The 23,574-nt window shown below is 41.3% G+C and overlaps 1 protein-coding gene across 2 annotated transcripts in view; it reads left to right on the forward strand.

The window, feature by feature from the left end:
* Positions 1–22,762, forward strand: part of faf1 (Fas (TNFRSF6) associated factor 1) — a 55,902-nt gene extending 33,140 nt beyond the window's left edge. For both annotated transcript variants that reach the window (XM_029499879.1, XM_029499880.1), the window contains exons 13-19: positions 2,689–2,843; positions 7,151–7,287; positions 7,467–7,555; positions 11,056–11,136; positions 11,751–11,828; positions 15,055–15,270; positions 21,801–22,762. In XM_029499879.1, coding sequence (XP_029355739.1) covers positions 2,689–2,843; positions 7,151–7,287; positions 7,467–7,555; positions 11,056–11,136; positions 11,751–11,828; positions 15,055–15,270; positions 21,801–21,884 — 840 coding nt within the window. In that variant the 3' untranslated portion in view covers positions 21,885–22,762. The remainder of the gene's footprint in view (positions 1–2,688; positions 2,844–7,150; positions 7,288–7,466; positions 7,556–11,055; positions 11,137–11,750; positions 11,829–15,054; positions 15,271–21,800) is intronic.
* Positions 22,763–23,574: the final 812 nt, after the last annotated feature.

Here is a 23,574-nt window from a genome sequence, read left to right on the forward strand (position 1 = left end):
GGGGATTCTGGGGTTATCTGGTTGCATTGTGGGATTTTTAGCCATAAGTAGTGTTTGTGTTGTGGATACTGTATTTTCTATTTACTTGTGAAAATCCTTGAGGGCACTATGAAGTACTTTCATTACTAGATACTTGAATATCAAATCACATTAAATTTATTGATATAGTGCCAAATCATAGCAACATTATATAAAGCATCAAGTCTGCATGAACAACTGCATTAATCCACCAGCAGCGAACAGAGAATGTTTTTTGACACATCATAGACAGATAAATACTCTTTCTCTCATGGCCATTGATATTCATTTCCTTTTAATTTATATTTAACTTAAACACTGAATTTTTCCATTAATCTGACTCCGACTCATATTGCACACTCATGTGTGGCAAGTTAGAATATAACATGGTATAAATACAATAATCCTCTTTGATGAGTCCAGTGGAAGGTGCAGGGCTTTTGGTGGTCTCAGTGTCCTGCAGTGTTTCCCAGTAATTGTGTGACTTCTTGTCCCTTAAAATATATTTAAGAATATTGAAACAGTTTTTAGTGTTGCTGCTTCGATTCGCTCTTGAAGCAAATAGGAGTTTTTTTAGAACTATGTTGTTTCAGGAGGAAATTTTTACCCAAGTAAGTTGAGAAAGGGCATGTCTTGTCTGGGGAAGGGAAATTAAATTAAAGTTATTGTTTTATTAATAATATTCATCTATTAGGTTTAGGTCTCAGACTCTTACTATAAGTGTTTTAAAAGCTGAAGCCAGCACTTTTTTCCCCCCATTTTGATCTTACAAAGAGCAGCGTTGTGATTCCTCAGGGAATGAACAGAGGCAAAATGATGTTAAAGTAATTTAAGAAACCATATTTGGGACCAAATATTCATTTCAAAGTTTTACTAGAATTTTTATTTTTTTTTTTACATTTGGATAAATGAGAAATGAAACTTTTTTCCAATGTCTCTCTCCACTGCCAGAGCAGCATTGATTATACAGAGGCTCAGGCTCACTCAATGTACACACTGTTCTGCTGTGTGAAATCTTTATTTTCTTTCACACACAAAGCAAGCTCAGGTTTAGGTGAACAGGTGTGAGGAAGTGCTATGGGGTCACTATCTCGCTCAGGTTGGACCTAGTAATTTAGCTGAACTGAGGGATTTGCTCCTCCCTACTAAGACAGGCAACACAAAAGATCCAAACTTGAAAGTGGAGAGGGAATAGAGGGGTATGGACAGTTTAACTAAGATGAAGGAGTTCAGTTGGCCAAAATGCCCACTTTGATTAGTCTTTACACTTGCTCTAATTGAGCATGCATGTGGGGGTGTGTGCATGTGTGTGAGCGGGAGACTCCCCCTCACTGCTGCAGTTCTAGGTACTGCAGTGAAGTTTGCATCTGTGCATGTGTGTTGGGACATCAGGGTTTGAGTGTGCATCAGTTTTGTTTTGTTTTTTTTTTTTCCTCCTCTCTCTCTCTCGCTCTTGCTCCATGTTGTAGAACTCTCCCTCCCCTCACACTCATTCCTCTCTCAAGACTGAATTTGCTTGTCTTCTCAGCATGAGTGTTTAATCTTTTCAGGCTGTTGAATCGGCCCAATGAATGAATCCCCAGCTCCTTCTCAGTAGTAGCCCCGGAGATTATTCTAAAGCACTAATCGTTGAGCAAACACAGCAGTGCTCTCCCATTCCTATTCTACACAGGCCACAGTATAGCACAACTTTTTCTTTCACTTCCCTTCACGTTTTACTCCCTGTGTAGATTTTTTGCTTTTTGGCGTACGTAGCCCAGATTACTGCTCCTGAGAAACGGACCTCTTGACTCCCCTTCGCTGCCATGGTTAAAAATGAACTAAGCTTAGACTGAGAGAGTTTTTTTCTTATTTGTTCTTTTATAGTAAGAGAAGTGACATGTAATTTAGAGAGCATTATTTCCAACAATGTCCCCTGGAACCTTTTATGTTTGTGGGTGTGTTTGTTTTTTAATTAGATTGTCAGTAGGGAGAATCTGCCAGGCTTATATGATGGTGTCAATATCCTTGGATTTGGAGCTTCGTCAATATTGTCTGGCCCTGCCGCTACTAACCTGAACAGGCTGCTGGCATTTGGTGTAAAATAAATAGAGTGATTTGTCTGTTGTGTTTTCTCCATATCTTCAACGCCTCCAAGAGAAGTTCTATTTACACCGCTCTGCATTTGATTTTGCATGGTATTTGCTTTTTTGCCAGTTGCAGCCTTGCTGTGGTCCGTAGAAGTCATGCTGGTTCTCCACCTACTGCACTCGTTATTTTATGGTCATATTATGTGGAAATATCTCTCTACTGATGAGACGCAGAGATCTCACGCGACAGATCAAAACTTATCTGGGAGGAGTGGATGGTTTCATTTCAAGCTAAGATTAAAGTTTTAACAATTCATTATTTTCTGGGATGTTTGTGTTTGAGCTTGTCGTCAAACTTGTAATCTTGTAATTTCTGGGAGATCAATCTGAAAAACGGGAAAAAAAATCTCTTTTCCACAAGCTTGAGAAAAAACTGCGCACCCATCTGTTAACAGACAACCACACCTTTTATTCTGTTCTTTGATTGAACAGAAACTCACCTCGAAAGGAAATCAATCTCTTGCAGTGGTCTTTCCTTGCTGGTATTTAAACTGTCGCCAGAATGTCACAGTGGACTCATAACTTTTTGTTTTTTCCGCAGAGAAAGCTGCTGGCCATCTACCTCCACAATGACGACAGTGTCCTCAGCAATGTCTTCTGCTCCCAAATGATGTGTGCTGATTCCATTGTCTCTTACCTGAGCCAGAACTTCATCACATGGGCCTGGGATGTCACTAAAGAAACTAACAAAGCCAGGTACAGTACCAAAGCCAGCCGAAGGGAGTTGGGATTTCTTTTCCCAGGTGGCCTGGTAGTTGTGGAGTTGTGGAATTTATGCTTATGTTTCACATGGGCACATGAACAAAGTAATAAGAACTCCTGCATGTTTTTGAAAGAAGTGAAATATTGTCTGAAACTCTTTTACACCTAAAAGAATTTGTACTGAGACTGAGACTATTTCCTTTTTACTTTGTCAGCCCATGATCCTGCAGCTGCAGCACAAGCACAGTTTGCAGATAGATATGGAAAATTAGATATTTCTATATGATTCATCAGAAAGGTTTGAGGTAAATCCAGTTGAGCTCCAGAATTGAAAAAGTAAATATGAAAATATAGGTGAAAATCAACTTTTCAATCCTACTATAAGCTTTGCAGTCTATTAATGTCCCCTGCTCTCTGAGTCTCATAATGAAGCTGGTGAGGGAACTGTTTTGATAACCAATGGAAACGCAAGACAAAATAATAAGACTCGGGTTGTTTAAAAAACTGAATTGCCCTTTTAACTCTCTCTGGCACCACAATCATACTGTGTATACTATTGCATTTTCCAAGCTGTGAAGCCTCGTGGAGCAATAACCAAACCCCTGAACCATGACTGCATGCTTAATGCTAATGTTTTATTTATTCCTGACTTACTGTCTGGAAGAATGGGCGGTTTGCAGTCATACTGAGGTGTAACTAATAATAGGATATTAGAGGTATTTCAGTAGGAGAGCTGCTGGACTGTATAAAGAAGGTACACAAACAGCCATAATACCTTGTTTAGGAAGATATCTTGAACATTTAACCACTCTGCCCCACAGTCTTTGTTAATACTTCACTTTGAGGAGGTTAATGTAGCCTATTAGTCATAAATCTCTAAGAAATGTTTTCTTTCTTTCTTTCTTTTTTTCAATGTTAAAGTCAGAAAATCTTTGTTTTGTCATTTCAGTGTATATGTAGTGTTTAGAAAATCCAAAATTGCATTGGACACATAAACAGAATTTTCACATCTATTCTCATGACTGTGGACGTGTCCTTAATTGCTGGCATTCAGCTCTCACTCCATTGCTCACACCCTGTATCTCTGTCCTCGCTTTCTCTCTTCAACTTCATTCTCTTTTTTGAAGCTTGGAGGTTGCATGCTAACAAAAGGCGTTGTGTTTGCATGGTGAGGCCCCTGATTGGGCAATCTTGACTAAGCTGTCTGAATAGAGGGTCAGTGGGAGATGAAGGACTCCCTTGGAGCCCAAACATCTCTATCTCTCAATGTATGCTCAAAAGTCCCTTAGCCTGTGTTGGTAGTTCACAGGTCTGCCCGATGTCCTGCTACAAGGGCTGGTGTCAGAAAATATGTAGAATGAATTTTAAAATAAATCTGGTTTCGAATTTGTTACAGACAACCAGATTTTCTGCAGGTGTTGAGTAGTAGCCAGGTGGAGGGAGATGTAAACCTGCTAAGGTTTGTTTATTACATTGTGCCCCTGTCTTTTTCCATTCTCTCCGACTTCCACTCATATTTTTGCTACTCTATGCTATCTTTTCATCTCTTTCCCAGTTTTTCTCAATTTTCCTTCTTTTTATCCCACTACCTCAGCTCTTTCCCTCTCCCCAAATCCTCCAGAGTTAAGTCTGCCCTCTGGTAGGAACCATTTACGAAAGACTCGCACCTTGACCTCACCCCTCCATTATTTCTTTTAAGGACATTCCCTCCTTCATTCCACTCTCCTTTCTCTCCCATTTGCCTCCTTTGCTTTTTGCCCCAGCTGAGCCTTTTTATTGCACATTAAAAGGCAGGCAACATCTGGAGCTTTTCATCACACACAGCTAGTCGCAGCTTTGCCGCTAACGCATGCATGCACATGTGCACGCACTCTCGCTCACACATACACTGCTTTTCTCCGCATTCTCACGCTCTGTGGCTGATCCAAAGTGACTGATGATTGGCATCAATCACACAGGCTGTTAGAAAGGTATCCTGACTGCGTGTGTGTGTGTTTGATGAACCTGCTGATATTGGAATGTGCCTGTTGCTTTGCTCTCTGTATTCTCACAGGCTTCCCAGTTAAATGATTAATTATGCATAAATGCAGTTCCGCTGATTGGATGTGAGTGTAATTGTCACTCCTGGGAAATAAGTCGGATCGTAGAGGTGCAGTACTGCCATTGCGCTGGACAAAGATTATAAGTATTTGTAGATAAACACAATAGAAGGAGCTCATTTTATCAGCATGTGTCGTACTTCTTTAGATCTATTACACTTTTTATTTCATGCTGAGTAAGGTGTCTCTATTTTAATGCTATTTCTTTTGTATATTCTTTGACAGTCAACAGTATATGACGGTATCGATACATTAGCGCAGGTTATCATGTAATTCTTTGACATTGGCATCTTGACCTTCAAGAACAGGGACTGACTAACACTCCAACTGTTCTGTACACTTGACTTCTCCTCCTGACATTCTCTTACCTGGACACAAAACCTGTTAAGAGAGAGAACAAAATGTCATTTTCAAATCAAAACATGCCCACATTAGCTCTGAAACAAAGTGTGTGTGACACAGTGAGTTATCGGAGCATCCGGTTCCCATACTTACTCCCATACAGGTGGCTGTTAAAAACATTCCCTGCAGTGCTACTGTACTAGCTGGGCTCATCAGCTGCTCAGTCAAGCAGCTGTCAGCTCTAACCAGTCTAATCGCATCTGCTTCCACCGCCTTGATGTGAACAAATGTGACATGACAGTCCAGGGAAACATTAACTATTTTAACCGCCAGGATGTGCAGTGAGTGAACGAGGAGGGACGGGTGACAAATTAGAGGCTGTCAATCAGATTAAGCACTGGAGCAGAGGCTTTTACTCACATTAGTTGCAAATTCCAGGCAGGTTTTTATTCCTCCAGTTTGTCATCCTTAAGGGTTTTTAAAGGCCGCAGGTCTGGTATGACCCAGGCTACATTCTTTACCATGTTATGGCTGGATGAGACTGTGATGAACTGTTCACCTCAGCTTCTGGAGAAGTTTGTCTTCCTTCTGCCCTCGGTGTTGCGTTCGTACTTGTTCAATATGTGGATTCATTAGTGTTTCATATACTGATTACAACATTTCTCTCATCTGAACTGACAGTGGATGAGAAATATTTCCTGGGTGACTTTCCAGGCTCAGCATTTTTTATATTGTGGTGATGGTTTTTGCTGTGGTGGATTGACTTCCTTGGTTTTGAGATAGAAACCAAAGCAGGTTGCCTTGTGCTTAATGGAAGATTTAAGATTGGGTTACCCTTTAAGTTAGTGTCCATTGTTAACTGGCCTTTCATTACAGGTTAGAGTTTCCCCGTGGACTATTGTTATGGTCTGCCTTGGTTGAGATCTGAACAGGGACAAATGTCAGGACAGAATGATCAGTAGGATTTAGGGTTCCCCACTTTTTCATTGCTTGACACGGGTCACTCAAAGTTCAACACAGAAAAGTTTTGTTTGTGTTCGGACAGCGTCTTGAATTCTGGTCACATTTGATCACAGGCCCTGTACCTTTCCCATGATTTACTGATCTATAAGTTTCCCACCTCTATTTTATTAAAGTTTTAAAAAGAACCACAATGGATCAATCCCGTAGTTTGAAAAGTCTGAAAGTTGCTCCTGCAGCAGCTTTGACTCTATACTTTAATGATTTAAACCCCGACTCAGACACTACCACTTCCATCTATCTTCTTCCTCTGACCTGCTGTCCCTTCATCCATTCCATTACTTCTCTATTTTACCAGCAAGTTATTAAAGTAGATCTTATTAAAAGGCGAGAGAAAAAGCTAATCTATATTTGCATTCAGTCTATAGCAATTCATTAATATTATGACATTTACAGGGAGCTTGGCAGGGCCCTGGCTGCCTGCTACCCTTTTCCCTCTCTGAAATGTTAATTTAAAAAGTTCTGTCTTTGTAATGGAATAAGAAATCCTCTCTTGCCCTATCAATTCTGGGTGTCTGGCGAGGAATACTAATTCACCTTTGGTTCCAATTGAGATAGCATGTCACTCTGGTGGAATAAGAAAATCCAGAATTGGCTTTAAAGTCCTTAATACCACAAGTTGTATGTATTTCTCTGCTCTGCTGCAGTCTGAAAATCTGGAGTATACACCTTCATTTCCATATGTTGTAAAAATGTTTGTACACATGCTTGTATGCATTTGTTTCCTCTATGTTTCAGTGGCAGGTTCTGAAATACGTGTACACTTCCAAGAAAAACAATGATGTGAATTTAAAAAAAAAAAAAGTGAAATTTGAATCAGATGCCTGTCTTTTCTTCCAGACTACTCACCATGTGTACAAGGCACTTTGGAAGTGCTGTGACACAAACTATACGAACATACAAAACAGACCAGTTCCCCCTGCTGCTTATAGTAATGGGAAAACGCACATCCAACGAAGTTCTAAACGTTATTCAAGGTAATTCCTATTTTTATAAATAGCCGGATTAATAGTCATAATATTTGGAAAATATTTATTTCGGTCATTCATATTAAAAATGAATAAATTACTCACTTTTAACTGTGACGTGTGTGTGTGTGTGTGTGTGTGTGTGTGTGTGTGTGTGTGTGTATTTATTCATTTATTTTTATCTACAGGCAATACGACAGTGGACGAGTTGATGATGAGGTTAATGGGAGCAATGGAGATTTTTACAGCACAACAACAAGAGGACATCAAAGATGAGGTAAAGTCTGAACAGGAAGAAAAAATGCCTGAAGAATCAGAGTCTGATTCTTAAAGATGTAGAATAGACTTTGGATCAGGTTTAAAAATATCTGGTTTATTAAGGTTTGGTTGGGATGAGGAATATTAATAGATGTTTGACTGGAGCTCAGTGGCATTAGTCTATTATGTCCTGCTTGAGAGATAAATGTGAACATGTTGGGACACATCAGACTGCATTGTTAAACTGCTTTACTCCAATAGAAAGTGGACAAACACAACTGATGGATACACTCCATTCAAAATAAAGAAAAAAAATGAGGGAACATTGGTAATGGTCTTTCATGTCATAGACGGGAATCTGGGGCAGTATGACAGGGAGGTTTCTTCACTGTCAAAGACTTTCAGCAGACCCTCTTTATCACTTACTGATGTGTTTATTCAGCAGCATCAAACAAGAGAATGGATGACACACTGTATGTTTTTGTCCAGGAAGATTTTCTATTGACAGTGAGAGTACTCACGTAACCCCCCCCCCCACCAAAAAAAAAAAAAATAAAAAATCTCCTCGTCTCAGTCATCTTCAGACTTGTCATCTGAGATTTAGCCATTAGCAACAATAGAATATAATTTATTTTAATAATTATTGCAACGATTCAAAAACTTGACTTGGGATCGTTATATAACTATTCCAGACCTCAGTTTTCACACATACAAATGTTAAATATGTGACACAAACAGATGTTTCAGTCAGGTGTGTGTATTCCCACAATTTCTGTGACAGCTTATTTGACGACTATAACTATAGTTGACACATGTTATGCCATATTACACGTTTTAAAATTAGTCAACCAAACAGCCTCCCGAACAATGTTAACCTAAGCGTCATAGCATCTGAGCTATGTGAACAATGGTCAAGCAGTCACTCTTGTCACATACACTCTAAGGGTTCGGCTTTCCCTGCTGATGAATGGCAGTTATTTCCTCAGAGTTGTTTTCATTATTGCAACAATTCTCTGGCTTCATATTGGACTTAACAATCTCTTTTTTATAACAAGATGTGACACTAAGTATTCAGTGTGAGCCCAAGCTGACTCATGGGGTTAACTTTCAGTACATACTGAGGCTGTGTATCACAACCGGTTTTTAAAAGACACCTGAGTTTCAATGCCGCTAAAGATCAAATGATATCCATTGATACATCAGATCTGAGCTATTGTTTCTACAAAGCCTCCTTTTTTTTCATTAGACAAATAAGTTCTCAAATGTTTGATGTTTTCTCAAGAAAAGCTTCCATGCAAGAATGATGCCTAAATTAAACAGACTAAAACTGGCAACATTTGCATTTCAGCAGACATCTTATGCCAGCCTCAGAGATCCAAAATGTGACACATTTCACTTCATAACAAAAGTATTGACATTCAGTACCCAGCTCTGTCTCCCGGCAAGAATAATTTGATTCAATACAGTGCATCAGATATTGACCTTATAATGTAGTATCTTTGTTTTTTCAGAGGCAGATTTTTTTTTCCCCCTGCACAACACATTTTTATAATCACTACAACAACTGGTTTGAGAGCTGTCATGAAAAATAGAAAGTAGATTTGACTTGATAAAGCTGTTCTGAAATTATATTTAAGTGGGATAAATATCCTGGCATAATTTGCCAAAAAGAAATAGCTTGTGAAAATCTCTGAAAAAAGTAGAGAGTATGAGGGATGATGAAAGCATGATGTTCGGTGTGATTATTCATGATTAGTACCAATAACGACAGGATTTTAGTATATCCTGTATCTGACAGGACTTATCTCATCTCAAGGGTGAACTCAACCTTGACTGCTATAATCCCGTATTTGCTGTAGCAGCTCTCAGGCGTTGATGAATTTCCTTCTTCTCTTCCCTTTTTCTTCTTTCTGCTCTCAGTTTTTCTGCCTCGCCTCTGCAAAGGCAAACTCAGACATGAACACAGACGCCCACCCGACCGAGACATTCCACTTTAACACTGACTTTTGTGTCTGTCTGGAAATGGAGCAGCTGGACAGCCACATTGTGACTTCAACCATCCTTATTGACTCACCAGTCATTCCTATGGTTGTCTGTGTTTTAGCTTAGCAGTTAGTAATCGACTGACAACACACCGCAGGTTTTGTGGTCGATATCTGTCAGCATCACGGGTCATTTTCAGGTCTTTTGACTGGCATGTCATGGGAAGATCTGCCAAGTAAAACCAGTGTTCATTTTTTGTGGTAAACAGCTGGTTTCAGGGAAATTCTAAGCACTGAATACAGATTTTTGAAGCCAGTACCTTAAGATCGCGTAACGCACGTAACCCAGCATCAGGTTAATGCAGACAGGAACACACACACACACATTTAGATCTGGAGCTTCTGGCTGTGAAGTTACAGTGAGCCACTGAGCTATTGTGTTGCTCAAAAGATCTAAAACATCCCAGTTTATTTAATAAGTCCCCAAATCAAACTGCTCATTAAAACTGATTTCTTCAACCCGGAAAATATTTTTTTTTTATTGAACAAAAATTAAATGTTTGGCAGCTTGAATTTCCGACTTCTGACTTAATGAGAACTATTATTGCGCTTAGAAAACAATACATCTCACGAGCTTGATCAGTAGCCATGATATCGATGTGGAAAATATTTCTGTGTTTCTATATTCCTCCAAGGCAAAAAAAACCCAAAACAAAACACATTGTGTTCAAGCAGATACTCGGAAGGTTAATATTTTGATCCATGCATCTGGTGCACTTAGGGCATTCAGCACAGATGGTGCATTTGAAGACATCTTAGGAGAACACGGACTGAGTTTTGAGCTGCTGTTCAACTTGTTTGCGTGACTCAGGCCAGTCCATTGAAGGTTGCCACTTTTGATGCTTTTGTCCTCGTCCACCATTCTTTTACAGTTTCCTTTCAATGTTCATCCATTATGCAGGTCAAAAGCACAAATGTATCCTTTGCATTTTCTGATTGAATGCAACAATGCACACTGTCCTTTTGCCGAGCCACTGATAGGCTGCGCAGTAGTCCTCTGATCATCACAAAAAGCTTACTTTTCCATATCTGGGCTAGCACACAGCATGGGCCTTCAGAAAATAGAAAGCCAATGGCTGTGCCCTGTTAACACAATGGGCACTCGTATTTAGTCCCAGTCTTTATAAAACACTTTGTAGCCACAGCAGGTAGAAAGAGAAAGGGCGCCTTTCCCCTTCCCTCTGTACAAACAGGAAGCGAAAGGCCGACCGAATGAAAGAGAAAGGGAACGGTGAAACTGAGATGAGGAAACATAAAAGAAGCTCAAGGTCTGGTAAATGACAGGCCTGTCATATTGAATTCCCCTCTGGTGCTACTCTTTCATACCTGGTGTTTGTATGTAACCACACATGACATGCTGCATTTTCCTTTACTGGATTCTTTTTGGCCTCTCAGCTCCGATGTTTTGTCCCCATGTATCCTTTATTGTCTTGTTAGTTAATGGACATTGCTTTCTTTTTCCCCTCCCTCCATCCAGGACGAACGTGAGGCGAGAGAGATGGTGAAGAGAGAACAGGATGAGGCCTACCGTCTCTCTTTAGAGGCTGACCGTAAGAAGGTACTTAAAAAAAAAAGAAAAAAAAATCTAACTGTCTTCTGTGCTGCTGGTATTCATTATGATCAGTGTTTCCTACCATCTACAGCAGCTCATTACATCTACTCCTTCAGTGACACTGAGCCCCAGAGTTAGTTTCCTTACTTGAACCAGTGGTAAATTTTAACAGTAAAAGAAAAGAAGCAAACTAAAAAAAAAAAATACACCACCAAGGACCCGCTTTGTTGCAATTTTGGTTTTAATTTAAATGGCCATCAACTTTGTTTTTGTATTGTAAAATAATTGGATCTGATAATACATAACTAATAACTCATTGTAAAGCCTCCATCTTTGTATAAGAATAGGTGCCATAAGTGTCTACAGTAAGAGCGTAGAAAAAAATGGAATCACAGCTGCGATGATCAGAAATTATTCAGTAAGTCACATCATCATTAGCTTGTACTAGATTTAAAGACCCCAGTGCCCCAGCTGTTTGGGTTACTGAAGTAACCACAGAAAGTCATTAAAGCTAAAGTAGCAACACGTAAACAAGTCGGTAACAACCTTTAGCACCGCGTGTTACATTGTCGGATTTGGCACTGATATTTCATGTGAATATACCTGTCCATCATTTTCAGAGAGAAGCCCAAGAAAGAGAAGAGGCTGAGCAGGTCCGCCTGGAGCAGATGAGAAAGGAGCAGGAGGAGGAAAAGGAGGTGAGAAAACAAATGCAAATTTATCAACTGGTTTTTATATCCTTTTCCCAGTGAAATGTTTCAGCGCACAGTGACTGTGCTATGGCATGTTTTGGCTGTGTCTTGCGCTTTTCTCACAATTTAATTATAATGTGGTATTGGTGAAGCGTGTGTAGTGTGGGTCAACATTCATTTCAGAAGAATGAAATACACTAATTACAGTGAGGCCTGTCACTGTACGTGTCACCTTACATACACACAGTTGTTGTTCACTTTAACTGCTTTACGTTGGAATAGCGCACAGCCTCGTATTGAAAAGTCAGTGAACAAAAGAATGAGGTGATTCATGTACTCTGGCTTGTGCACAAACACACACCACCCTGGTAAACACACACACATATTCACAGGAAAACAATTATTGTATGTGAAGAGTGGGCTGGCACACACACACACACACACACACACAGGCGGACACACTGACGCACTGTCACGCATACAGGGAGAACTATTGTCTGTCAGGACGACACCATTGTTGTAATACAGTCCATAGTAATACAGTGTAGTCCTCTGTGATTGTTGTTTACTCAGCAGCAGAGTGCCTCCAGGTATTGAGGTATTGGGTGACCCGGCTTGTTCAGGTGATTTCTCTCTTAAGTTAAACTGACAACAACAAAAGAGCCCGGACCTGGTTGTTTTAATTATATCACTGTCGTCCGCTAACCAAACTGTGCACGCTTGTGTATTTTAAACAACAATGGCCACTACGGCTTTGTGTTTCTCCACCAAAGCACCACGGTCTCTATGTCGTCTCCAGTGTTAACACACTGGTGTTGTGCTTGTGTTACAGTCTACAAACTCATGAATATGTCATGGGACATGATACAACTGCCTGTGTACTGTAGCTTTTGTTTCTATTAATCCCCGACCCACCAATGCGCTGAAAAACAAGTCCATAAAAAATGAAAGAAAACTATTTAAAACTATTTAAATTTGACTGATATTTTCAACTATGACCTGTTGAGTTGATGTGAAGTACAAATATAAAGTATGTAAGAAAGTAAATGATTAATCTTAATTTAAAAATCTGATGGTCATTTAAGAAGAAGTAGGAGAAAACTCATATGTTTTATTTTGTTCACGTGTAAAAAATTGATTCAATTACAAATGCAGCTTGTTATATAGACAGATAGATAAAAACTCAAATCAATTCTGCTGGAAATTTGGACACCCAATAGCAGCAAAACACACACAAGCATGACCTGAGAAAAAACATGAAAAATAACATTTAGACACTTCACTGAAGCTCCCGCTTCTTTCCAGTACTTCCAATTTCCCGCTGACCTCTGGGTAGAATATGCAATGTAGCTGCTCTCATCGTTTTTTTATTTTTCTGCTTTCAATCTTTACATGTTTGATTTCTTAAAAGCAGTAACTTCATGGTGTACACAACAGAAACTGCAGACACAACAAAAACATCAACAGCCACCGGAGAGTTGACAATGCTGGAGGGAATACTTTCTCTGTGATTTTGTGCAGTGCAGAGTGATGGTGGTTGGGGGTGTACATGGTTCATGTGTCTGTGTAGGTTGATTTTACTATTTACCTCCTTTGGGGGGCTCTTAGCATATAGTTGTATGGCTGTCAGGTGCACCCAACCCCTCCATCCCCCACCCTCCCACCTGTCATGTGTTTGCTCTCTGTGGTTAGGAGAGAGGGAGATAAATGGACGGATAGATGCTTCTGATTGTTTGTGTGGAGCAGCCAGGAGCCAAAGCTCGACCAGACGCGTGTCCCGTGGTTTTCTTTTGGGACGCTACAGCCCAGTCTTGTGGGTGTTTATGCTTCTGTCTGTGGTCGACTGTCTGTCTGCATTTATATGCCCACCACCGTGCCCACACTCCTGTCTGTTATCGGTGTGTGTGTGTGTTGGTTCGTCCCTCTGGGCCCCTTTAACTCAGTCAGCATCAGCTCTTATACCTGAGGGAGCTGATGGCGGTGCGGCACGTGCCCTACCCTGCCCACCCAACACCAGAAGCTGCTAATGAGCTACTGTTGTACACTCTTATGAAATATAATTGCATTATGGTGTGTAAATAAAACTGGGGCGTGTTGTCACAGCATATGTTCCCCGGCTGGCCAAACAGGAACAACAAGCTGAAGGAGGAGGGGGTGAGGGGCAGGAGCAGAAAGACGAAGGCTCAAGGGAGTGGCTGTAGCGCGGTTTTTAGAGCACAGGAGAACTGCTTGTCTTACGCCTACTGAGTGGATGACAATATTAACAGAGTCAACTGTGTTAGTATCCACACAATTTTAACTTTCCATGTACATTTTCACAATGAGATGATCACAACTGCAGCTCCTATCGCAGATTGCCCTAAAAAGGTGGCCGAGCAACACCAATCAGTATGAAAGAGGAACTCACTTGGCTGTTTTTAAAGTATTGAAATTGTGCTTGGCAACCTCCTGAGCTACACCAGGCTTTTGGGAACAGGGTGAGACCCAGGACAACTAATTTAATAACATTCTCAGGACAAGAAGATCCTTTAATTAATGTGAGGCAACAGTGCTTCAATCAGACTCTTGGCTTGTCTTTCATACTTGTTTTGTTAAGAGTGCCATCATCTCTATAGCTGCCAGTGTTACTTTCCAGTCTTCGTTTTAAGTTTTCTAGGAACACAAAGAGACGGCTTCATTTTATCATAATCGCATTTGACTCAATCTCAGATTTTTTTTCTTTTATATTCTTTAGATATTATATCATGAGTCCTTAACTTGTTGGCTACCTGAGATGATGATATATATTCTACAGTCTAGTGTGGACAAACTGTAAATCAAGCACCAGTGATGACAGCTACATCTCACCGACACCTGTATGTAAACATCCCTCCTCTCAGTCAACGCTCTGAAGCACTGTGTGTAGAAAAAGTTGTCAAGCTGTGCAGTTGTCTTTCATATCTTAAATTTTCCTTGATTCGTTTTAGTTTAGTTGAATCTAGTGAAAAGACAAGGTATCATCTTGTGAAGTGAAGAAACGTAAACATCTGATTTCCAAGATTTGCGGTCACCTTCATTATTCCTAATCTAATGTGATGTTTAGCTCTGTTTTCTACAAAGACATCTACTTATAATCTGTCCTTAATGCGTCATGTAACTCTGGCCATCTCTCTACTTATCATGAAATGTCCCCAGAGCTGTCAGTGTGTTGAACTAAGCACAATACTGGATTTCTTCCTCCACCTTCTTCCAGGCTATCCGCTTGTCATTGGAGCAGGCCCTACCGCCAGAGCCCGCCGAGGAGTCCGGAGAACAAATCAGCAAATTGCGAATCCGCACACCAAGTGGCGAATTTTTGGAGAGGCGTTTCCTGGGCAGCTGTAAGCTTCAGGTCCTCTTTGACTTCGTCGCATCCAAGGGGTACCCCTTTGAGGAGTTCAAGCTCCTCACCACCTTCCCTCGTAGAAATGTGAGTTTCGCATCTAACACATGATGAAAGTTGTCCTGTTCTTATCACACTTTTATATGCACTGTGAAAAAGGCCTTTAAAGACCACACAGCTAATCTGTCACATCCACATGTGGAGGGATAAGATGACAGTTTTCTGCTGTCCTTGATTTCAGCTCTGCGGCCACACCAACAAAAACACTAAATTCATTCTTAGAGCCAGAGAGTAGCAGCAGGTTATCAAGTGCTCTCGGCCACAGCTAGCCTCTCTGATGGAGGGATCCATCTCTTTGGGCCTGGACTGAATCTCAGGTGACAGCTGAGAGTGAAGAAGGCAGACATTAAAACAATCTGTTGTGGCTGATTGATGTGTTAGTTTAGTTTTTCTTATTTTTATCATTATCCTCCGCAGTGTTTGTGTCCGCCTACATTTCCTTGTACCTGTGACCAGGGAAGTTAAACCGAGTGTCTATCCATCCTCCAGCGCACATGCATTATTCAGTGAATATTAATTTGCATCAGTCCGTTGTGAATACAGTAGACTGCGACTGTGGGTAGGATACAGTTGTCAGCACTAACAGTAGTATTCTCTGCGGCTCTTCCGCTGACGCCCGGCAGCACTTCGTCAGCTACAACCAGTCATTAGAGGGCTTGGTCGCCACGCTCTGTGGTAGCAAGCTAATGAGCACTGTTTTAACTACCAGTTTAATTAGCCATGCTGCTGGAAACAAAAATGGGATTTCCATTAATCAAGAGAAGAGTGCATGTGGAGGGTGGGTGGTGATGATTGTATGGAGGTGTGCGGGTGTGTGTAAGTGTGTGTGTGTGTGTGTGTGTAGGCTTGCCCAGGCAATGTGCCATCTCAGTCTGTAGAGACCACTGGGGCAAACACCTCAAACTAACACACACGTTAACACGTAGCTCACACTCTTCATTTCGTCACAATCACACACTTCAACACATGCACAAATATTTTCAAGTAAACACATGCCCCGCTCACAACTTTGTCACTTAAAGGATTCACAGTTGTCTCTTTATAATCAAGAGTAAACATGTGTTTGAGACAGAGATAAAGATGTGTCTGCATCGCAGATGAAATTCCGGCAAAAACAGGATGGGAGGATTAGAGGGGTAGAGAAGCGAGAAGAGGATGGTGACTGCAGAACTAGTGGAAAAGAGAACAGAGAAGACAAAAGCTTAAACAAAGAAAAGATTTAATCAGAGAAACAGTCTGAAAGAGAAAGGGATATAGAAGACAAGTGGAGAAGATATTAAAAAGAAGAAGATGGGAGATAATTCCAGAAAACAGAAAGGCAAGAGATTTGGGGAAAGAGAGGAGGGAAGCGGCTCAGTGGTAGTGCCAGTATGAGGCTGTGAACACAGGCCCCTGTCTAATCCTCCAGCTCTGTGTTGTAATTAAATGAGAGGGAGCATAGAAAGCCTCCATCCCATCCAGACGCTCTCACTGTTGCTCTGCCAGGATCAGAGGATAGAGGATAGACCACTATTGCATTTGTAATACTGCACAACTGTTGAAACCTTCTTTCCCTTTCCGAGTTCTGTGTGGCTTTGTGCAGTGTCACTCTTTCTTTTGCTTTTTCCCTCCTCTTCTGCCCGCTTTATTTCACTTTCATTCACTCAGCTGTGACACAAATTACCGGATCTACAATCCTACTTGAGAACATTAAGTCGAGTTTAATCAAATGCTTTGGAATAAAACTACAATATTATTGACCAGCAGAAAAGGCTATATTCTGATCTGGAAATCTGGAGGCCTGATTTTATTCCCAATCGTTAATCAACTTTTGAGACTTGGAGATACCACATCAGAACCAGTTCAGATGTCTCTGATTCATGCTTTTGCCACCTTCTTGTAGCTTAGCCAATAAATGTCTATTAGTCTCCAATTTTTGGGCTCGGTCTTCTCCTCAACATTTGGTATCAGTGGCTTATCTCTTCAGCACTACAGCAGGCCTTACACTGGCTTCATTTGTACTAGGCTTAGCCGTGCTCAGGGAACTAACCCTTTCTCCGTTTCTATGACTGTCAGCGAGTTTGAAGAAGGGAGGAGGAGGTGGGGGGACTTTTAGTGTTTCAGTTTTCAGCTTTTCATTGAAGAATTTTCTCAATTTTCTGTGATACTTGTTGAGCGCAAACCACGGCTGGAAGGCCTGGTGTCTTCTTTTCCCTTCATCTTGCGGTGAAAATGTTTAGACTGCCGGTGTAATAATCGACAATTGGTTCTTCCTGCCCGACTGCTCAAGAATACCCTAACACTGTCAGAGCAGCGTCTTATTTCTCTCTCAGTGTGTTACTGTACTCTATTTCACCTTCCCTTAATCCATCCTCCAGCTCTGTGAGCAAATGTGCCCAAATGATTCTTAGACAAAACCTGAGATGCAGAAAAAATAAACAGTGGCACAGAAGAATCTGTGTGCTGCACTGCAATAGATTTTACATCTGCTATCCTGCAGTGTTTTGTTTTTCTTGTCCCACTATCTGACTTGTTTTCACAGGAAGAGGGAAGCTAGTTTATTTTAAAAGTAGTTTCATTCAGAGGTTCCACAGGACTGTACTTAAAATATTCAGTTCATAACACAAACCCGCTGCTACATATGATATGACACTCATCATCATTGGCCACGTACAAAAACCAGTATCTCCCTTAATGTCTTCAGGTTTCAGCTCAAAAATGCATTTGGTGCTTTATCACTTGATGAATGCGTCAGTAAACGACTGTTTCTACAATTACTCTGTTGTCATACCCAGTTCAGCATCCATTTGTGTTCCAATATGAAGCGTACACTACCGTGAAGTGCAAATGTGAAAACTCCCTTTATCATATTCTGGTGATAGACCTTTTATTGAAGTAGCAGGTATTCTGTGTTCTTTTCAATATACTGACCAATTTATTTTTCACTGATGGAGGAGCAGTAGACGTCATTTTATTATCAGTTACCAGACAAAAGTTCCTGAATTTGAGTGTTTTTAAATGGAGTCCAAAGGGAATCTTAAATGTTAAAAGCTGAATCTTTGAGTTCCCCCCACCACCTCCAGCCCTCTGCTTCTTTTCGACCTACCAGATTTCCCTCCCTTCATCTCGTTTTTCCCTCCTCTTTACTTCTCTCTCTGCCTCTGCTTACACACTCCCCTTCCATTGTAATTATATTTTTCGTTTGCTCTCCAGTCTTTGTATCCTTCCACATGTTCATTCTCACTTTTGCCTCCCAAATCCCTTTTAAATATATTTTTTTAAGCATAAACCAGTCTTCATTTACTCTCCCTACACTTGCTCCCTCGTTTATTTTTCTGTATTTTCCCCTCTGTTGCCCCCCTCGCCTCCCACCTGCCCCCCTTCTTCCAGTCTGTGCGGTGCATTTCTCCCTTTGAAGCGCCGTATTCTGCTCTGTTCTTTTTTGTTCACGCCCCGGCGCTACGTGCTGTCAACGCTCCTGGCAGCAGATAATGATCTCCCACTGCTTTTGTAATTGGCCAAATAAACACTTGACAACACTAGTTCAAAACAGACAAGTTATTTGGTTTTAATTAACATAGTGGGGCCTGTAATGGCTTCATTAAAAATGCGTTATTTCAGCTGCACGTTTGATTATATTGGAATCGGACATCTCGAGGGCCTGTGTTTATTTTCCCTTTCTTTTCTTTCACGGCCGAGCGTTGCTTAGTGTCGCCTCCTCTGTTATATCAGTGTGTTTTATTCATTTGCATCAAGTGACTTACAATTGTGTTATTTGCTTTAAACTTCACTCTAAGTGCTAATTATGTGGTTTTAACAGTGGTGAAATCTGCTGTTTTGATAATGCCAAATACACGGGGTTGATATTAGCTGATTATTTTATGTCATACAATTTTTCATAAGGAAAGAAAGATAAAATATCAAACACTGCCGAGAAGCACCATCTGTCTTTTTAACTGGTTCCAGTTTTAAAATTAGGCTTTTTATGGCTGAGCATCCAGATATTGTATTATCTATTTAGATTTTGCTTCAGGCAGAGTTCAATTCAGTTTTTATTCTGTCAATTTGTGTATTTTTAATTAACAACTGGAAAAAACCTTTACTTTTCCACAAATACCAGTTAGTCCGATGGCAATCTTTGGAAATTAATTTCATCTCTTTAATTTGTTAGACAGTTCCCTAATTCAGCTGATTGATTTGATCTAAATTGGCTGATGAAAATTATATTGACTCAAGGTTAAAAACAAACTGCAAGCAGAGAGCTAGATTGTGTCTGTCTTATGTATGTATGTATGTATGTATGCATGGCTGTGTAGGCACAGGAGGAGAGAGTATGGCTTAGGCAGAGCAGAGGAAAAACAACAGCTTTGTTTGTTGACAGATGCCTCCATGCTTATGGTCTGTTAATTGGATAACAATGTAAACAATCACCGATGGCGCCCGTCTCCTGTGTCAGTGTGGCATCTTGTTTCCCTACTTTCTTTTTCAGAGTCAGATGCTGCTCTCCCCCCGTTGTCTCTCCCTGGTGCACCATGAGCACAAACTCTCATCCTGATTTCACTCACAGTGCATACACACACATAAACACACACACTCTTCGATGCAGTTCACAGACACATGACTACACTCAGACACACACACACACACACACACACACACACACACCTGCTCCACCCCAAAGCCTCATTTACTCCTACCTGATGCTGTGGTGTCATCACAGCCTGTCAGGTTCATTAGCATGGCAGCCATTTGCGACACGCTGCTCCTGAGGTGGGAAAAGAAACACAGCCGCCCCGTTGGTCGTCTTGCCCACCGTTGGGATGGAATATGTTTGCGACACACACACACTCTTATAAAGACATGCACACTGTTTTACCTCTCTTCAAGGTGTCTCCCTGCCAGCATGAGGCTCCCCAGGACCCTGCTGAGAAGTCAAGAGACTATATGACACGTTGAAATGAGGACATAGAGATGAAAGAGCAGTGACATTTCCAAACACCCTTGGGAGATGGATAGGTTGTCTGATGCGGATATGTCCTTCTCGCCTTTTCGTAATTTCCCTGCCTTGTTTTTTTTTTTTTTTTTTTTTTTTAACCTCCCCTTTGCTCCTTGTCCTTGAACACCCAGTAATTTTAAAGGCTTAATGTCCAGATTGTTTATTTTATATTCTTATCGCTGTTTTTTGGTTGCTATCACAATTATTCTTAAGTTAATAGAGTCATCATTTATCTATGTTTGGAGATAGTTTGAAGAGAAGATGAAGGATTTCTTGCATTTCTTATTCAGGTTACAAATTAAAATCGACCAAAACCATATGCCCTTGATTGTCACAAACTAATAAGACAATACATTTCCAGCCTGCAGTGGGTGAGTGTAGGTGCTTTGGTTCATGGCCAGAGTTCACGTTTCCCTTCCCACAATGGTCTGTCGTAGGCCGATCAGTCTGCTTGTTGTGAGGTCGACCTTTACAGCGCTTGGCTTGCCCTCCCACCTTCTACAGCAGGTACAGCAAGCTGGTTAATCATCACTGCAAGGTTAGAATAGGAGCCCTAATCAGAAGGGCTGACGCAGCAGTCATCAGATAAGCCCTGGACACATCTCGGTGTCACACCACCTCGCCCATTCAGCCCAGGTGTTAGATTGGCCCGATGTAACTCAACCCTCCGGTGATTAGCTCACATAAGCGAAGAGGCCCACAGGGGTGGTGGGTGTGAGAGAGAGAGTCAGATTGTTTAAAAAAAGAAAACCCACCAACAAAAAAAATAAATAACACAGGTCAGACACCCCCCCTCGCCATGTCAGCTAACTCTATCAGCTCCATTGTGGGTGGTACCGAATTATTCGTCTGCTGTTGCACTATTCAAAACAGATAAATGTTTCTCTCCTCCAGAGCATCATCTTCCTGTTTGACCTTTGTCACAGCTGCAATTAGTCATTATTAGCTATCGAAACCACACGCAGCTCTCCCAATCCCTGCCGTTCTCTCACACACACACTTTTATGGCACACCTCTTTCTCCTGTCCTGTAACCATCAGTTTGTTCTGCACTGGAGTCTTTCCATGAAAACAAACCTGAAGGTCCTCTTAGGGAAACAAAGCTCTTGCTGCTCAGATTACAGCCAAGAGTCCTTTTTTTTTTTAGAAAAAAAATAAATAAAAAAAAAAAGTTAGAATGACACAAACACACACATTAACTGAACACGGCAGTAGTTGGGAGATCTTTGTCAGCACAAATGCGAATAAGTCTTAATATAGTTTAGATCATTTTTTTGACTGACTTTAAACGCGTTTGACTTTGTGACTCTTTCCTACCAGAGTCATTGCTGTGGCTGGTTTTCAAATCTTTGTAAAGGAAAAAACTTTGCTGAGCAAATTTTCTCCATGTGTCTTAATTTCACATGCTCAGGGGCAACATTGAAAGTTTAATATGTTAAACTGAACAGGCAAGTTGAAGACGGCATTTCGGTTTCTTTGGAAAAATATATCAACCAGAAGTTGCAGTTGTCGCTTCAAGCCATTTAGTCGGTTACAGTCTCATGTTCTGTCTGTACTCTGTCTCCCACCCTGTCTCCTCTCAGATCACCCAGCTGGATCCAGGGTCGACTCTGCTGGAGGCCAAGCTCTTTCCTCAGGAGACGCTCTTCCTTGAGGCTAAAGAATAGGAACTGGCCCTCTGAAAGCTGAGAGGACCGACTGATTGACTGACTGATGAACTGGCTGGACACACACTAGTCACCGAGCATGGCCCCCCCTCACTTCCCCCATTCTGGGCCTACAGTACACACACACACACACACACACCTAAACACCTACAACACTTATCAACACACACTGATCCACAGTCGTCTCTCTCTTCTCTCAGACATACATAAATACACTGGCATGCACATCCAGTGACACAAAAGTGCAAGTAAGCTTCTCTGCCCTCGGCCTGGTCGTCGCACATGAATGCCCGGTGTACACGTGTTGCACAGAGGAGCAAAGACAGTATCATAAGCACACAGCCAAACATTCACCTCACCCAAACTTTCTCTCTTTCTCTCTCTCTCTCTCTCTCTCACCCTTTTACACACACGTTCCCGACTGCAGTCATGGGTTTTTCTCTCACAACACACAGTACAACAGCATCGAGAGACTGAGTAGACGAAAAAATGACAGCAAGGACTTGGTCCCCCTTGTTTCCACATCCAACACACCAAGGCTGCTTTTTTAGAACATGTTTTTTGTGTTTGAAATCCCCAAAAAATGTTTAAAAAAAATAAAACAAAATAAAAAAACAAGACGAGATGTCGCCCTCCAGAAGTCTGGGCTGTCTCATCTCCACCTGTACTTACACCCTTAACCTTCCCCACCTCCACTCCCCCTCTCCCTTCCTCCCCTATAGCCCTCCATCCGCTGTCTGCTGCGGGGAGTTGGACGTGATGGGACATCCACAGCTGCTGCTGTGTCCCCCCTGGTTTTAACATCCACTGCTCCACAAGCCAATGGATTGCTCAGTTTTCAGGTTTTTCTTCTGTTTTTTTTTTTTTTTTCTTTTTTTTTTTTTCCCCCTCTTGATCCTTTTTAAGTTTGATGCTGTATTAGTTTTAGTTTGATATACATTATATAAAATATATGAATATGAACATCAATTTGTCTCACACGGAAATCTGTTCAAGTACCTCAGGCCACACGTACACAGGTCTTTGCTTTGTTCCTCTAAAGGCTTGTGATGAACGTGGGGCGATACATCTTTAGTGAAAGGGGGCAGAGTAAAAAAAACAAGGTTTTATATCATACCTCTTTAAATATCATGCGATTTCTGGGGTTCACTGCGAATCAATAGCCTGATCATGATGCTGACTGTCACCAGCATGGCTGTCAAGCTTCAGCTTTTACATTTATCAAAGTTTAGGTGTGTATCATCACTCCTCTGTTGCTGCCAGCAGACCTTCTTTACACGTGTTTTAATATTCTCACTCGCATTGCCACCTGGTTATATCAGCCTCACCGAGAGCTAATATCCTGCCTTCAGCGGGGAGAGATCACGCAGGCTTAGCCCTCCATCTGCACCAGGACTCCTCTGTCAACTAAAGGCAAAGTTTGAGAACCCCAGCAGAGCGGCGCAGCCTCAACAACCTGCTTCTCCCTCGTCAGGAAACAGGTAGGAAGATCACAGTGGCCTGGACTAAGATGACACACACAGTGAGGTGGGACTACAGGACTAGACTAGATTGGGACAGGGCCTCGGCTACGTCACAGATTAGATCCATGGTGTTTTTCTCTCTTTCACAGTTCACAGTGGACACTGACAGGAGGCGACAGAGAGGGGACGGATTACAGCCAATATTTCAAATTCCTTTTGTTGTAGTA

The sequence above is a fragment of the Echeneis naucrates genome, chromosome 4 (assembly GCF_900963305.1).
Source record: "Echeneis naucrates chromosome 4, fEcheNa1.1, whole genome shotgun sequence".
In the NCBI taxonomy this organism is placed as follows: domain Eukaryota; kingdom Metazoa; phylum Chordata; class Actinopteri; order Carangiformes; family Echeneidae; genus Echeneis; species Echeneis naucrates.